The 18,695-nt window shown below is 32.7% G+C and overlaps 1 protein-coding gene and 1 non-coding gene across 2 annotated transcripts in view; one reads left to right on the top strand and one right to left on the bottom strand.

Moving 5' to 3' along the window:
* The window catches only part of RTKN2 (rhotekin 2), an 81,190-nt gene that overhangs the window by 7,357 nt on the left and 55,138 nt on the right, over positions 1 to 18,695 (top strand). The window contains exons 3-4 of the mRNA XM_012526758.3: positions 12,345 to 12,403; positions 18,181 to 18,234. Coding sequence (XP_012382212.1) covers positions 12,345 to 12,403; positions 18,181 to 18,234 — 113 coding nt within the window. The remainder of the gene's footprint in view (positions 1 to 12,344; positions 12,404 to 18,180; positions 18,235 to 18,695) is intronic.
* LOC111765135 (U6 spliceosomal RNA) lies at positions 6,907 to 7,012 on the bottom strand. The gene has a single exon (XR_002797554.1). It is a non-coding gene; the product is annotated as a U6 spliceosomal RNA (small nuclear RNA).

The following is an 18,695-nucleotide window of genomic DNA, read 5'->3' as shown; positions in this document are numbered from 1 at the left end:
AATGATAGAAGCAAATGGAGTTAAGGTTTGCTCAGTAACTTCTGGTCCTGTGTTCTGTCACTCTATGCTAGCCTTTTAGATAAGGTTTTGGTTTTATGTATAAAATTCTCATCCTGTTCACAGTGCCAAGACTTACTTGGAACTACAAATCAGTGTAATTTAGTGCCTAGATTTTGTTTCCTTTTTAATCTAATATAAATGGTCTTATATCACCCATGTTGATCATTCTTAAAGGTCTGGCACTAGTGAAAATCTTCTTTAGATATGAGTAGCTTTGGGACTGGTCACAGTGAATCTCTGTTAAATTCTTGAAAAATAAAGTAAAGCATAGGTCAGAGGAAGGGATTTCTATAAAAACAAAATATTGATGCAGTCAGGATATAATAGAGACCTGGGTACAAAGTAGTAAAATATTAGCTCTTTGTTTTGGGATAGCTATTTAATCTATGTAATTTAGCTCCTTCATCTGTACACTAGGTATGATAATACTTACATTTTGAAAATTGAGATGATATATTTATAGACCTAATACAGTATCTTCCATACTTAGTACTTAACCTATGTTAAATAATTTTCATTATTATGTATCCTAGACTTTATAAAATAAAATTATTCCTGTATCTAATCTAGAATAATCTAGAAAAATATTTGTCAGATATAAATACATTGTTTTAAATCAGTGCTTCTCAAATTGGGTCACATGTATCATGGGGAATACATAATTATGTGTCAGAAGATATGCAAAGCCATGGGATAAATAGGGTGTGTCTTCTTAGAGCATTGCATTTTTTAAGATAAAGCACAAGAAATTCAGAATTGTAGCATAGTTTAGAGTTACACTGTCCTACTCCTAGGGATATATGTTCCTTCTCTTCAGGCTTTGTCAAGGGGGAATGTTTCTGTGGAAAAGTTTGAGAAGCACTGGTTTAAGTCAGGTGGCTCTAGACACCCAATGTTATATCATCTTTACAAGTTATTTGGAATATTATTCTGGGAATCATATCTGCCCATTTAATGTTCTTTAAATATTTACAATGGATAGTGAATTGGCCATTTCCTTGATTCTACAGTATGACTTTTGTTGAGTTGCTGATTTATAAAAATGTTAAATAAGACTGTTCCCTGTTGGATTTATTTAGCAAAGATGGGGGGAAAATACATATGACTCCTAACTGAAAAGATGTGTGATTTTCAGTTTCTTTACTGAATATCTTTAATGATGAAAATAATTTTGTTTCTATATACACACACATATGTACACACTTAGTTCATCATTCTTATAAAAACATGATAGCCTTATTATTGAATTTATGACTGGTAAATTTGTTTCATTTTGAATATTCTGTTTCTTTTTTTTACAACTTCATTTTGTATGTGCAGATACAACATGAGATCACTGATCAAATATAACTGAAGAGTTATAGTACTTGCCTTATTACAGAAAAATCTGAAGATTAATGAAAGTATTTCTGTTTTTTGAAGAGTTGTAAATTATGCCATTTGATTATTCAATCAAGTATTTATTGAATATTTACTACTTTCAGAACACATTAAGTATTGTGCCATGGCATCCAAATTCAAAGAATTTGTCAAAATATGAGAATATATGTATATTCAGTAGTTAATATTTGTCTCTAGAGACCCAGCAGTCTGTTCCTTAGCTTGTTTTTTTTGATTGTCTCTAAGGTAGAAATGTGTAAAAGGCTATTTTTACATTGTGGCCAGAGTTATCTAAATCTCTTAGTGAATTATTTAAATAAATAGCACACCAGTGTACATTCTCAAACATTTTATATTAAAATGTTAAAAAGTTAATATAGATAATAAATCTAGACTTTCAAAGAATTAAATCATTGTGAAATGGTGAAATTGAGGAAGACCTAATGAAGAATTGGGTCTGGATCTTGTAGATCATGAAAGATGGATAGGATTTGGTTAGGTGAGTAGTAGGAAAGCAGAATTCCAAGAAAGAATTCCAAAAAAAGCTTAGGGTGAAGTATGAATATGAATTATTCAAGAACAGTGAAGAGATGTCTCTGGTTGGGGCTGAAGCTTAAGCCAAAGATGAAAAGGAAGGATGAAGCATATTCCATAAAGCTTAGAATGCTTGGTATTCACTGAGAGCCTTCTATGTGCTAGTTATGATGCTAAGGCATTTACAATACCTCGTTAAACCGAGAAAGGTATTGTGGCAGTTTGGTATTATGAATTCCAAAAATAGATATTGGATAGTGTTTGTAAACTGGTTTGTTCCTCTGGGCATATTAGATTGTATTAGATTCAGAGGTTTCACGTTTACTATATTAAATCAAGATTAGGGCTTTTATTTAACTGTGTCATTAGGATGACTCAATTTGGGTCCCTTCTGCGCCCCCTTTGTGGGCTATATAAACAGATGCTCAAAGACAGGAAAGTAAATACATAGAGAAGGAGAACACAGAGAGTTTAGTTTTAGACACTGGAGTGCTGGGCAGAGAGCCAAGGCATTTGCTGGTAGCTGATCAGGGCTCTGGTCTCTTCAGCTGTAAACTGAGAAAGCCTGGAAAGAAATGAGCCCTGGGGGGAGAGATGAGTCTTATGCTAGCCTACAGCTGAGATTGGAAGAATCTGGGACCACAGAGCCTTAGGAGGAAGAGGAAGACTGAACCCTTACAGAGACTGGTAGCAATCTTGCTCAAACACGTGGCAATAGGCCTTGGTGAGGGTTGTATGACCTTGTGAGTGTAAGCTTCTACCCCAAATAAATACCCTATATATAAAAGCCAACAGATTTCTGGTATTTTGCATCAGCACCCGTTTGGCTTACTAATATAAGTTTAGGTAACTAGGACCTATAAACATTAGATAACTTTTTCAAGGGCACAATGACTAAGAGGCTAGGACTTGAACACAGAGGACTTAAAATCCTGTGTGTCTGTCCCATGCCCACCCCCACTGTGTGAAGAAAAAAAGCCCGTATGCTTTCTACTACCCCAAGCTGCAGTGGTGAGCTATTACAGGGCTTTACAGTCATTTGTTATGCCTGTTTGCTTATCTACTTATCAGTTATTTATCACTTATTATTTTAGGTAAGGAAGAGGCTTGATAAAATGGGTATTTTAAGAAGGTTGCCTGGCAGTGGAGTATTTAAAGGTTGATAAGAAAATATTAATTGAAATAACCAATGTTAGGGAAGATATTTAAGAATAGGCAGACACAGAAGTAATATAATTATCAAATTTTTCTAAAAGGAATGAGGAAACCAAAACTAGTGCCAAAGTCGTCTTTTTAAAGAACTTTTCTAATAGGTCTTCATTCATGTATACTCTATGCAGAAACAACCATTCTGTAAACAGTTGTCAGTCATTTCTCAATCTGATGAAAATTTATTCAAGTAAGACAATAATCTTCATTTTACAGCTTTCTTAAACTGGGATTCTGAGAAAGAATTAAGCCTTAATGTCCTAAAATATCAATTGTATGTGATGACTTACTTTTGTATGTCTGAAAAAATGCTAGTTTTATACCATCCTTCGGAGAATTGAGAAAATATGTTTTAGATGAGGAGCCTGAATTGAGAAATCAGTGATTTAGTCACATCAGTTCTTCTTTAACCATATATCCGAAACTGGGTCACACCTCTCTGAATGGTTAAATGTTAAATGGGTTGAGTGTTGTCAAACTATTTCAAAGTAAGTTGCAGAAATGGCACTTCTAAAAGTAAGAGTATTCTTCTACATAACCAAAATATGATTATCATATGTGTTTTCATTTCCTGTGACTGCTCTAACAAACTATCACAAACTGTGTGGCGTAAAACAACAAATATATTCTCTCACAGTTCTGGATGCTAGAAGTCTGAAATCAAGGATTCGGCAGGGCCATGCTCTTCAATGGCTCTAGGGAAGCATCCTTCCTTGCCTCTTCCTAGCTTCTGGTGGTGACTAGCAATCCTTGGTATACATGACTTATAGCTGCATAACTCTAGTGTCTGTCTCTGTCTTTACATGGCCTTTTTTCTTGTCTCTCTGTCTCTTCCCCTCATATAAGGAAACCAGTCATATTGAATTAAGGGCCTACCCTACTCTCTTGTGACCTCATCTTATCTAATTACATCTGCAATAATACTGTTTCCAAATAAGGTCACATTCTGAAGTATTGGAGGTTAGGACTTCACCGTATCATTGTGGGGACACAATTCAACCCATAACAATATGTAAAAATATTAACAATAATGCCATAAAAATAATATACTATTAAGTCCATATTCTACTTTTCTCAGTTATCAAAAGAAAATCCTTGGTAGATTCTTTTTCCAAAACCAGGATTCAGTCAAGATTCATACAGTACATTTGGTTGTCTCTCGTTCTTTTCAGTATATATCTTTTTATTAGAGAAAATGTGAGCTTACAAAACAATCATGCATATTATGCAGAATTCCTATACATCATTCCTCCATCAACACCTTACACTGTTGTGGAACATTTGCTACAGATTATGAAAGAGCATCATCAGACTACTACCACTAACTATGGTCCCTAGCTTATATTTGGTGTATATTTTCCATACACCCCCCGTTATTAACACCATTTATTGTGTATTAGTCTGCCAAAGGGATGCCAGTGTAAAGTACCAGAAATCTGTTGGCTTTTATAAAGGGAGTTTATTTGGGGTAAAAGTATACAATTCCAAGGCTGTAAAAATGTCCAACTTAATAAGGTGCCGTAAGAGGCAGCCAAAGTCAGCTGCCATGTTTTGAAGCAAGATGGTGGCAATCTCTGCCTGGTCTCTCCTTCCCTTCCGGACTTCCTCGTCCTCTTGAGCTCTGTGGACTCTGCCTCTTGAAGCTTCATGCTTAAGTGATTCTGTAATTCTTTATCTCCTGGTATAGGGCTTGTTTTTTTCCAGGCTTTCTATATCAGTCTTGGCTGGTATGGTCTCTTCCCAATCTCAGCTGTAAGCCATCAGTCAAATAAATGGCTCATCTCTCCTCTGCACCTCAGCTGTTTGAACTTTCTCTTTTCTGTCACAAGGCAGGATAAAAAATGACAGAACTCTCTTTTCCAGTGTGTCTGTCTGAGTGAGTGTCCATTTATATCAGAACCAGCGGGAATGGGGCTCAACCTGAGTCAAGCCCACTGACGTAGTGGGATAAAAAAAAAAAAAAAAAGCCCTAAATCAGTCTTAACATGTAATCTAATCAAAGTCCCCTCACCTGAATTTAAAACAGTCAAAGGGTATCACATCCAGAGGAAGAGATTAGTTTACAAACATAATTTTTCCTTTTTGGGATTCATAAAATAATCTCAAACTACCACACTTCGTCTTGTGTCTTTGTTGTATAGTTCATGAGAGAACGATCATATTTGTACTGTTAACTGCAGTCTGTCTTCTACCATATGGTTCACTGTGTTATACAGTCCTATGCCTTGTACAATCTGTCCATAAGTATACACTCAGTGGCTCTCAGTTTCATCACAGAGTTGTGCAGTCATCACCTCAGTAAATTTTTGAACATTTTCCTTAGTCCAAAAGAGAAAATCCCATAGTCCCCTATATTATTGATAAAGTGCCTTCTTTGACATTGATGCAAGAATATTACAATATTGCTGTTAACTATAGTTCATAAGTTGGATTAATTGTTTGTTGTTGCTTTTTAAAAAAATTTTTGGTGGTACCAGAGCCAGGGATAAAACCCAGGACCTAATATGCAGAAAGCCAGCACTCAACCACTGAGCTACACTGACTCCCCGTTTTTGTCATTTTTATTTTTATTTTTTTATTTTTGCATTAACTGTATTTTTATCATGCATCACCATATTCTTGCCACCTTGTAATAGTGCTGTACATTTGTTCTAGAAGAACATTCTTGTATTTGCGCTATTGACTGCAATCCTCATCCACCCCAGGTTCCCTATGTTATTCAGTCCTTAGATTATTCTCTAGCTTTTTTTTCAATTCACATTTATAACTCCATACCACTCCTTTCAGCCACAATCCCATTTATAAACCAGCCATGCTATAGTCACTGTAATGTGTTACCATCAATTCTATCCATTTTTTTACAGTCAAGCTAATTAAAATTTTTACTTACATTAAGCATCAGGCCCCCTTCTCAGTCCTTACCCTATCTCCTAGTAACCTAGAGTATCTATGTTTTAACTCTATAAGTTTATTCTTAGTATTCATGTTAGTGAGACCATACAATATTTGTCCTTTTGTGTCTGGCTTACCTCACTCAGCATAATATTCTCCATGTTCATCCATGTTATCACATGTGCCCCAATTTCATTTCTTCTTTCAACAGCATGGTATTCCATTGTATGTATATACCACGTTTTGTTTATCCATTCATTGATTGATGGACACTTGGAGCGTTCCTATTTCTCCATATCCTTTCCAACACTTGTTTTTTCTTTTGGTGTTTTTTTTTTTTTAAATAATGGCCATTCTATGAGGTGTGAGGTGATAGTTTTGATTTGCATTTCCCTATTAGCTAATGATATTGAACATTTTTTCATGTGCTGTTTTGCCATTTGTATTTCCTCTTTGGAGAAATGTTTTTTTAAGTTTTTTACCTATTTTTTAATTGGATTGTTTGCTCTTTTGTTGTTGAGTTGTGTGGTCTCTTTATATAGCATGGAAATCAAACCTTTATTGGATATGTGGTTTCCAAATATTTTCTCCCATTGATTGGGCTCCCTTTAGACTTTCTTGACAAAGTCCTTTGAAGCACAAACGTGTCTAAGTTTGAGGAGATTCCATTTGTCCATTTTCTTTTTTTGTTGTTCATGCTTTCTGTGTAAGGTTGAAGAAACCACTACCTACTACCAGGTCTTGAAGATGTTTCCCTATGTTTTCTTCTAGGAGTTTTATGGTACTAGCTTTGTATACTTAAGTCTTTGATCCATTTTGAGTTAATTTTTTAAAAATATGGAATGCTTCACAAATTTGCATGCCATCCTTGTACCGGGACCATGCTAATTTTCTCTCTATTATTCCAAATTTAGTATATGTGCTGCTGAAGCAGCACTGGTTGTCTCTTTCTTCTGCTTTGTTCATGCTACCTTTTTCCAGAAATTCTTTACTATTAGTACTTTAAAGTGTAAACCTTAAAAAAATATCCTTTAGGGAAGCAGATGTAACTCAAGCATTTGGGTGCCTGCCTACCACACTGGAGATCCTGGGTTTGGTTCCCAATGCCTCATAAAGAAAATGAGCAATACAGTGAGCTGATGCAATGGGCTGGCATGGTGAGCTGATGTGACGAGATGATGCAATAAAGACAACGAGTATGAGAGACACAAGCAGGGAGTGAAGGTGGCTCAAGTGATTGGGTGCTTCCCTCCCACATGGGAAGTTCTGTGTTTGGTTCCTGGTACCTTATAAAAAAGAATTGAACCGAGAGCAGACAGCGAGGACAAACAATGAAGGGGGGAGGGGAGAAATAAATACATAAAATGAAACATTAAAAAATATATATATATCTTTTTAAAAATATCCTGCATTCTGTATTTGCCTAGTTGTTTCCATATGGTATCATTGAACCTCATCCAAAATAGTCCCTGTTTTAGCTGTAATTGGAAATTGGATCTTTTTGTGTGGAGGCCCATAGTAGTTTTCCTTATCTTAAAGTCTGATGGTTTTGCTGAGATATATATAAAGTTGACCATTTTTGACTCATTTAGGGCCCTTTTAATATGTAGATTCAGTTTTTGATTTCCAGGAAGTTTCTCTGGATTATAGATAAAATATTAATTCTTTCTCACTATTTTGTTTTTCTCTTATTTAGGAATTCCAATTATACATTTGTTGGATCTTCTTTGCCTGTCTTCTATATCTATTTTTTCTCTCTGATCCTTTGGAACTCTTTCATTTTTTTTTTCTTTTGGTTCTTTTCATTCCTGTGTATTATGCCTGTCCCTTAGTGTATTTCCAGTTTTATGTATTCTTTTCTTGAGTGCCTTGTATTTTAATCTTAATTTATAAAGTGATTTTTTTACCCCTTTGTTCTTTCCTCTCATTCTTTCCTGTTATTGTATGTCTGCCTATTTTTTGTCCATTACTAGTCTGAGGTTTTGGATTTTGGGTTCCTAGTTTCTTTCATATTTTTTTCTTGGGGTTTTTAACTTCAACTTTCTTCCTTTTCTTCATGGCCAAGTCTCCAAAGGATACTTCTTCTTTTGTATTTCCCTCTTCTCCACAAGACTAAGAATTACTGAACAACAGTGCTTTGGGAGCTTTTTCCTTTCAACTCTCTAGTTACCAATGTTATTCTATCCATCAGATTTTATTCCCTTTCTCTCTTCTTCTAGAGGTGACCCCCAAGTAAGTGTTATTTGTATTTTGCAATGCCCATCTGACTCTTTACTTGGGTAGGACCTCTAGGAGCTGGCTTTGATTGGTTTCAGATATTAATTTCCCCACTAAAGTGTAAATTGAAGTTTGTAGCAGTCTCTGGTTTCTAGTTATGCTAGATGTGGGTGATAAGTGGTTTTATTTGCTTTCCTTGTTGATCTGAAGGCTTTTTAAAGATGTGTGAAGAGATTCCAGTTTAGATGGTAACCATTATCTTACAGGAACTGAGAAGTCATACTCTGATCCCTTTAACAAATGTTTTCGTGCCTCTTCTACATAAGCCCCAAGCTAAATCCTGGTGCCAAAAATATGAATACTCACAAAAATAATCCTTGTAAGCATGTAACATTTCAAAAAATGATGTATAGAATACATTTAAAATTAATTAACTTAGTAGCTCTGTGAGATAGATAGATTTTTCTCCATTTTAAAGATAAGGATGCTGAAACTAAACATTATTAGTTATTGATAGGTAAGATCCAAACTCTAGACTTTAGAGTCGAAATCTACTGACTTCTCTATCAATATAACCAGATCCTTATTTCACTTAATTCATCATTCACTAAACATTTATTGAGTGCTTTAGAGTGTACCGAGCTGTGTTTTGACATGGGTAATAAAGCAGCAAACAAAATAGACAAAATCCTTGTGCTCATGGAGCTTATATTATAGCAATAATAGCCTACTTCCCCTCCATCTATTTCTTTCTTAACTTTTGAAATGCTTTATTTGGCTTTCAAAGAGTAATACTAATTAAAGTCATTTATAGGACTTAATTATGTGTATCATTCAACATAATGTTGATTTTAATAGTGCCAAATAATTTTGCAAGTTTTTTGTGATTACTGTACTACACAGTTCCTTATACTCCAGATTCTAGTTTTTTGCTGATTAAGTTATTGCTGATAACTTAAAAAAAAAAAAAAGCATAGGTTGGAGATGAAAATTGTATACTCCTGGTAGTTCTGTAATAAAACATGAAATAATTAGACATTATGGATTTTTTTAAACTTTATATGATTTGGTGTCTGTTGAAAAGAGTTTATACCAAGGTTTGAAGTAGAACACTCATCTTCCCAATTTAGGATCTTTATGAAGCTATTAATTTTATACACATAGTTTTAGTATGATTTAAATTCCATGTTAAGCATTTTTGAGTGTTTCGGTTTTCATTTATTAGCGTAAGTGAAGGATTTTTATAACCTCCTTTCAGATTATAGAATATCATTTAAAATTCTAGTACTTCATTAAGAAAATGTAAAATACTTCTATCATTATGCTATTTATCATCGTAGCTTATTAATTTTGCCAAAGAAATGTTATTTTAAATTTCCATTTAGAACAATATAAAACAGGATAATATATATTTACTCAATTTTAATAGTTTTTTGAGTAACAAAATGGCTGATTAGCACCCTCTGTTGGTCATTTTATTTACCTACAGGAAGAAAATATCTTCTTTAAGTAATAAAGTTAAGTTTGTCTTTTATATGTTTATCTCTTTTAAATTTAACATTTAGAATTCTTACCAAACTAATGCTCTATATTGGGTATACTGAATAAGATATACTGTTATTTAGTTGTGCTTTTGTGTTTGGATAATTTTGTGGTTATTTGCTTTTTCCTTCAGCTGGCTTTCTAATTGTAGCACTCAGAAATGGCATTAACATTGCAGGTTTTCAAGCAAGTATTTATTTAGCTGTAGCAAACTATTAGCTACAGTAGTACAGATAATGTTTAACAATTTTATTGTCAATTTGGATTAATTAGAACACATCGCATTTTAGCACCCTAAATAACAGTTTGGGGAGATATTTGAATTGAAAATAATTCAAGCTTCAGACAATTGAGGCTGAATTACTTCAGTTCTCCTCTCATTTAAAACATACCTAATTATTCTTTAAGATTATGTATCTTGATAATACTTGTGTATAATAAATTGCTGACTGGTCCTGGAAATGCTTATACAAATACTTTATAATTGTAGGGCAGAATACTGTATTCTGCCATGTGGTTGAATAGTTCTGAAGTGAAAAAAATTGTTTTTGGTAAATATTCAGCAAGTTTGCTTTAGATGGTTCTAGCATTTCAGAATTCACTTGCTTGCCAAAGCTTCAAGTTTAATTCAATTGAATACCTAAAGGATTTTCACTTTAGCATAATCAATGACTTATTCCGTAACACCCAAATTATTCACAATAGGGCCTCCTTATCTTTTTTCACTAAAATAAGTATTTTAAGACTTTATAGCCTACAAAAGGTGTTTTAAAAAATATTATTTACCAATGTATTTCTTATTCCCATTTGAAGAAACTGAGATTATGTCTGAATTTCTAGAGAGTTTTTCAGTATATTATTTTTACAAAAATTTATAATAGACTATTCAATTGAGCTTTTCATTCTGTGATTAACTAAATAAATAAAATGGTGCTTTCCAAAATACTAAACATTTTTTTTTGAGGATGGAGCCAGTCTTTATTGGGGGGAGAGGGGTGTGGGGATGAGGAGGGGCCGTGATGCCAGACGAGGGTCCTAGGACCGGGCTCAGTTTCTGCAGCCACCTCCACCCGCGACACAACGGCCCAGGAGCCATCAAGATAGCCAGGCCACGGCACACAGGCCACAGGGACATACTAAACTTTAATACAAGATTTCATTTAGTGAATTCCCTATTTTAATTTATAATCTAGATGTGACTGTAATTAGATAGGATTCTGAGAATATATAGCTTTAAGTCTACAACATTTCTTTAGTCATATCTAGCTTATGGTTCTATAAATGCAATATAAAAGTCCCATATAAACTTTCAGCCTCAGTACATCAATAAATTATTTTAGCTCATTTGGAGTCCTAATTAAGTAAGGGCTAAAACGAAAAAAAGTAGGATGATACATTTGTTTTCAGATGTGGAAGCATGATAATGAATATACATTTTTTTTAACAAGCCTACTGAAAAGCAATGAGATAGTGTCATTCTCTTCTGAAAATTACTGAGATAACTTTCCACTTCTAACTCCCACATCATCTTTTTCCAAAAGCCCTTTAGAATCAAACAGTATTCCAATGAAAAATTTCCATCTTATCACATATTTGAAGTATCTTATTAAATTACATAGCTAACCAAATTACAGAATCCCAATAAAGTGCAAAAAAAGAATACTCTGGGAAATATTGCTCTAGAATGGAATGCTAATCCATAAATGAGCATTATTAGGAATTAGAGTTACTAGGAAGGGGGAGATATTCAAGGATGGGATTGAGTTTGTCTAGTCTAGTAGGAGATTTTGAAATATGTATTTTCATGGTAATAGGATATTCTAAAATCAGATCTGGAAGTGTTTTGTATCCCCCGAATTTCCTTTGACATTTTTTTCTATTGTCATGATTATATTTTCCTCTCCAAATTTTATTCTCTATACAGAGCCACTCCCTTCCTTTCCCACCTTAGTTAATTTATTGTTGGTTTTAGTGTATGCCTAGTTTTTTGGAATTTCAGGGAAATGAAATATTGTATTAGCTGTATATAAATATATAGCAGAGAAGAATTTTCTGGGTAATTTGTCAGATTTTATAGGATAATGTACTCCTGGGCAGCAAGTTGCATGATTGGGAAGTTCATTAACTTTTTCAAGCCTCTATTTCTGGTAGGCTGGAAAAGTAATTTACGAAATAGGAATTTCAGGTATTACTTTATGGGACAAATAATGTACATCTTGTTTATAAATGTCACTGATGAAAAAGATCTTTTATTATAGAGTCAGAATACAATCACCAGAGAATATAAAGCTTTTATGAAAAATAGTAGAGAATGGCTCTCTATATTTTTCTTAAAGCCAACAAGCTGTTGACTAAACAATTTAAAGTTTGAATCAAATAGTTTACATGAACTGAAAGTCCTTAATAGTCATAGGTCTGTGTTTATTTTTTCAAATTTAGACATTTGTGAAAGATTTTAAAAACATTTATTGGAAAAGATCATTTTTTCATAAGCCTTTTTCTTTTGACAGCAATGTGAATTTTGAAAGCAAAGAACAAGTAGCATGTAAAGGAAAGATTGCCATTTCAGGTATGCTATATTGGATCATTTTTATATTGCTTAATAAATTCTATAAAGTAACTTCCCAGAATTGGTGGGTTTAGTTGTTTGTTTTTTTAAAATTCTCTGTTTCCACTATCTCCCTTCAGTTTTCCTTTGCATACTTCTATCAGAATATTTGTTCTAAAACACTGCTTTCATCATTATGCTCTACATTTGTTTAGAAATGTTTGGGAAAACTGTTTTATATTCCTTACATATATTATGCAGTTTTATCTTCAGTGCAGTCTTGTGAAATAGATAGGGCAGTTCTCAGTTTCTCACACACTCAGTGACTAAGCGACTTGCTGTAAGTGGCTAAGCTGGGTTGCAAACCCAAGTCTTTTAACTCTTCATTGCGTTTCTGTTCAGAAGCTTCAATAATGTTTTAATGTTTGTCTAGCCTAATAATTCATGAAAATTGAAACCATATTTGTTTTGTTCACCAGTGTGTATCCAGAAGCTAATACAGTGTTTGACACATAGTCATTGCTCAGTGACTTTTTATTGGATGGATGACTGCTTTTCATTGCCTATAGGATAAAGTTCATACTTTTTAACCCAGTGTTTTCCATTCTAACCCAATTTTTTTCTAGCCTTGTTTTCCACTGTTTCTCTATATAAGCTTTCTGCTTTAGCCATTCATTTCTCTTCTTGTCCCGTGAACATACCCTGTGCTTCTGATATCCAGTTAGCTCTTGAATAACTATATTTTCTTCAAGATCTGTTTGCTTAGCCACAAAGCCTTCCTTCAGCTAGAAATGTTTCCCTTCTCTCAATTCCTAATGTATTTAGGAGACCCTTTACCACTAGATGGCAGTTATGCTGTGTAATCTCAGATCCTTCAAAGTGTTAAGGAAACTAAAGACAAATTGGCTTGGAGATGTTACAAATTGAAGGGAACACATGGCTTACTTGTATGTATGCTAGTTAGATAATTCGCCTTTTACAAATGTTATTTCATCAGTGTTTTGGAAACAACAGCATTTAACTCTGTGGGTCCTTAAATAATAACTAGTTGTTTCATTGGCCAAACACCTTGTTCTCTTAGTTCCAAGGAGCCTGCCTCTGCATTTCAGGCCCTCTCACCAAAAAACTGTTTTTGGAAATGTCTTTATGGATATAAAAAATTCTCATACAGAAAAGATAGATGAGTTATTCAGAAGAATAACTAAGCTATAAACATCTGTTGCTTGTTTTATAGTTATTTATTCATCTTTCCAAGTATAAGACTGGACTAAAACATACTTTATGTTTTCTTATATTCTTTTGATGCCAAACATAAATACTTTTTCATAGTAGGTGTTCACTATATTAATACACTGTAATATCAATAAACAAAATATAGGTTTTTAAAAAGAATTTTCTAAAAGTACTTAAACATAATCCTACATTTCTTGTGTGGTACCATTCATTATACAAATGAGGTATGTTAAATTGCTATTGAAGACTCAAATGACATGATAGAGTTAACATCTATTGTCATTTCATAATAGTTTACTGACTGCTACAATTCATGATATAGAAATTAACTATACATTTATAAACGTTCTTCAAATGAAAGCTTCTAAAGTATAATTTTGCATTTCCCCCATTTAAAGTAAAAGAAAAAAAACTATTTTCCTGACCACAAATACTCAAGTGTAAAATTGAACGTATTTCTACATGTGTTCCTTCTTTTCAAAAGATGATTTCAAATTAAATTAAGGAACTGAAAAGTCTCAGAAAATGAGATACATATGTAATTTCTTTTCATCTTTGTGTAGACTTAATTATGTCTTGTCTGTGTATTTGTGAAATACAAAAACAAAGAAAATAAAGAACCCAGAGATACCTGGGTTTTCTATTTTCAGCTTCATCATTCCTTGGCCAAATCTTTATAAAAGTAAGAAAAATAATTGAAGCATTTATCCTGATTATTTCCAATGAACACCAAATAATGACATTGCAATAAATTGTCTCAGGGTATTCACTGACTACTGATTCTATGACTAAAACCAAATCATTATATCAAGTGCCTCACTTTTCACTCTTGAAAATGATAGACAGACTTTTTGTTACTCATAGCATCAAGCTAGCCCTATTATGGCTCTCTCAGTTTACCATTAAGATGTCAATGAAGGAAAAAAATAATAATACAAAGGCAAGAGTACTGTAAACTAAAACAATCAACCATTTGAAAGAATCTGGAAAGAATTTCTAACATTTGAAGCTAGATTGAGAAACACAGTTGGCAGTTTACACATCTTTTGCTGTCTGAATGTACATGAACACTTGGGAAATAGATAAGAAATGCCCCCCTTCCCCTCTTGGGGCTGTGATACAGCTAGGCATGCAAGAGGGCAAGATTGACCCACAGCTATGAGTGTACAGGAGAGGAAGTTAAGAGTCCATGTTCCTTCCATGATAGTGTAAGCATTTAGTTCCACTCTAACAGCAAGAACAGCTGTGAAGAAGAACAGTTGTGAAATGAGTCAGCAACTGTGGTCAAGCAAGACAATGCAGGGTCATTTGACAGACATCAACTAAGTCATAAAACAACAAAGGCATTCCTATTAAAATAAAGAACAAAGTAACTGTCTGTTATCATCAATATATTTTAACACTAGAATTTCTAGCTAAAATAGTAAAAATAAAAAATGAAACTCTGGAAGAGAATAGACAAATCGAATACTATTCAGTAAATTGCAGACCTAGATAATCAAAGGGAAATTACTGAAACACTATTTGAATTAATAAAGAATTCAGTATAAATGGCTGGATTTAAGGTAAATATACAAAAAACAGTTGCTTCTCTCAAAACCAGCAATAACTAGATAGAAATATAATGGAAAAAATATACCCCTTATAACAACAAGAAACAAAGCAAAACATTAAATACCCAAGAATAACCTTAACAAAAATGTAAGTGTAAATGTACCATGCTACTACAAGGATATCAGTTTCAAAATTAATTCATATACTAGAATTCTAATGAAACATTTGGGAAGGGAGGATTTTGACAAAATAGTTCTAATGTTCATATAAAGATTCTAGTGAGTGGGAATAAGATGTTTTTGAAAAGAAATGATCTTTCTAACATAGTATGTTATAAAGGTACAATAATTAGAATGGTGCTGGTATTAGAACAGAGAAACTGATAATTTATTTGAACCCATAAAATAACTGAGAAATAGACATTCACTAAGAATGTCATATATGAAAAAATGGCATCATAAACCAGTAAGGAAGAACTTTTTGATTTGTAAATGATGCTGGAACGATTATTTTTATAAAAAGTATATATCCTTAGCTCACATACTAAAATTTTCACACAGATTAAATAACTTAAAAATTTTAATTTTGGTTATATATAAGGTAAAATTTACTATATTAACCATTTTTAAGTATAAAATTCAGTGGCATTAATTACATTCATAATGTTGTACAGCCATTACCACTATTTCCAACTTTTTTATCACCCCAAATAGAAATTCTGTACCCATTAACGAATAACTCTTCATTCTCCCCTTCCCCTATCCCCTGGTAACTTTTAATCTGTTTTCCATCTCTATGAATTTGCTTATTCTAGATATTTCACATAAGTGGAATCATACATTTTATTTGTCCTTTAGTGTCTGGCTTATTTTACTCAGTATGATGTTTTCAAGGTTCATCCATGTTATAACATGAATCAAAGCTTCATTCCTTTTTTTTGGCTGGATAATATTCCATGTTGTGTGTATATATATAACATTTTGTGTATCCATTCTTCTGTTGATGAACACATGGCTTATTTCCACCTTTGGCTATTGTAATTAAATCTGCTGTGAACAGTGTAGAAATTTGTAGACAAGTTAAATCTTTTTAATGGAAGGAGCTTGTTTGAATCCCTGTTTTCCATTTTGGGGGTACATATCTAGAAGTGAAATTGTTGGGTCATATGATAATTCTGTTTAGCTTTTTGAGGAACTGCCAAATTGTTTTCTACAATAAGTTTTAAAGGACAAAACATAAGTAATATCTAGAAAAATGTACATATTTATTTATGTTACCACAGTGCTTTCAAATATAAAATAAGGAAAATATAGATTTATTTCATTATTTAAAATTTTTGAATTATTTCTAAATGTTATTAAATGACAAAAGGAACCAATAAGCGGGGATTATAAGCAGTACGACAAAACAGGGATAGCTTTCTAAATAATGATCACCTATAGCTCAATATGTTAAAAAATAATTACCCACTAGAAATGGTCCTTGGATGGGGCAGAATCACTGAACTGGCCAATAAATGTAGTAACATTTTTCTTGTTAATCAAGAACATGCAAATCTAAACAATTAAAATCCTGTTACTTAACTATTAAATTGGTAAATATTTTTAAAAAATTATTATTCAATGAAATGTATATTAGTTTGGCACATGGAAAGAGTACAGTAAGTAATTATTTTTATCAAAACTATTAAGGGTGCAGTGGCACTCATACATTCGCACTAGGGGTGTGAGAAGTGGGGAGATTATCTAAAGCTTTTCTAGAAAGAAAACTAGAAATAGGCATTAAAAACCTTAAGATAGTTCTGAAGAAATAGAAAAGTAAAGAGTATCATGGGAGAGCACATCATAAATGTAGACAGCTTTCATTCATAAAGTTTAGTAGTTAATTCAAACTAATGGGTTTGAAAATTTTGCCTATAAACTTCCTAAGTGGTAATAGGGAAGTATCTTAAACAGAGAAATTTTCCACAAATAAATTAAAATGAAGGGTCGAGTTATTTATCTATATAGTTTATGTATTCTGCAATAATTAGAACTAAATTCACTTGTCCATTGAGACTGCTTTACTGTGATGTGTTACACTGTAATTCGCCTATCATCTTATTTGGTGGAACCATAATCCTCTAATTTTGAAAATGTACAGTTTAGGAATGTCAGAGGAAAATTGTTACTGCTCTTACCTACTATTATAAATAAAGGGAAGAATGGATGAAACTAAATTTAGGAAGTGAAATTTTGTAGTATGTCAAAGCTCTACATTAACTTCCGTTATACAAACCATTAGTGCAGTTACATTAGAGTTTGAATAATGTGTGAATGAGAGAAAATATGTTTAGTTCATTTTTAGAGCATATGCCTTTTCTTGGCCTGGAAAAAGTAGTATCTCCCTCTTTGTAGTTTTGTTTCTTAAAGAAAATACCACAGTGTACAACATAAATAAACAAAGATTTTCAAATTCTTTTGCAGACAAGTTAAATCTTTTTAATGGAAAGAACTTGTTTGTCAAGAGCTGGGCCTCTACCGAAAACCATTTATCTTAAACAAGTCACTTTTTCTTCATCTTTAAAACTTGTGGATTGTATGAAAGCTCCAAAGTCCCTTCTTCCTCTACTGTTTTATAGCTTTAAAGTGTATTTACCTCCAGTTGTTGTTACTGTTTACCCAAAAGAGAAATTCCAAAAACTGGGTCCCCCCATAATTCACCTATTTTAAAAATGTAGATCATAAAATGAAAATGCTGTGGTATAAGCTTATTACAGATCTTAATAAATCAATTTCTTGAGTAATAGTTAATCATTTTTTAGGTAATTTTTACTAAGTACACTGAGATCCTATATTCCTAGAGTAAGATTTTTAAAGAGAAAGCATCACCTGTTAGACTATTTTAAGAATACATTTTATTTATTCTTTAATGGTCAGAAAGAATACATTATGGAATTCAGAGGTTCATATTACTTTATGAACTAAAACTTTAAGAAAATTTTTACTGGTCATTTCTTTTTTCCTTTATAGATATTCGAATACCACTTATGTGGAAAGACTGTGATCATTTCAGCAATAAAGAACGTATGTATGATTTTAACTTGCAGTTGATGTGTTTCTAATAGTGAGAATCTCACTTAAATTTTTTTTCCTGATTTTTGATATAAATATGTTGTAATCACTTGATACCAATTAAAATAATGTATGTGAGTGTACTTTTAGTTGATAGGTACTTGTGAAAGGACAGTTAAGTAACAGAATGGGGAAGGGAGGGGTTTAAAACAAAGAAAATATTTAAGGAGTAAAGGTAAAGGCAACATTTTTCTATTCGATTAGAATTTAGAAAATCTTTTCTGCCTTATTTTGTTACTTCAGATTATTTAACAGGATATGAAGGAAAAATTTTTAGCTTGATATTTTTTTTCCTTAAGCATTTTATGGCTATATACAGTCTTCACAAATCTATGTTTTGTTTACGTCATGGAAATTAATCTCACATTATTTCTAGGTATTAGAGATAAGCAGAAAAAATATGATAATCCTTT

The sequence above is a fragment of the Dasypus novemcinctus genome, chromosome 6 (genome assembly GCF_030445035.2).
Source record: "Dasypus novemcinctus isolate mDasNov1 chromosome 6, mDasNov1.1.hap2, whole genome shotgun sequence".
Lineage (NCBI taxonomy): Eukaryota > Metazoa > Chordata > Mammalia > Cingulata > Dasypodidae > Dasypus > Dasypus novemcinctus.
The sequence above is the reverse complement of the archived record's forward strand: the minus strand, read 5'-3'. Positions and strand labels throughout refer to the sequence as shown.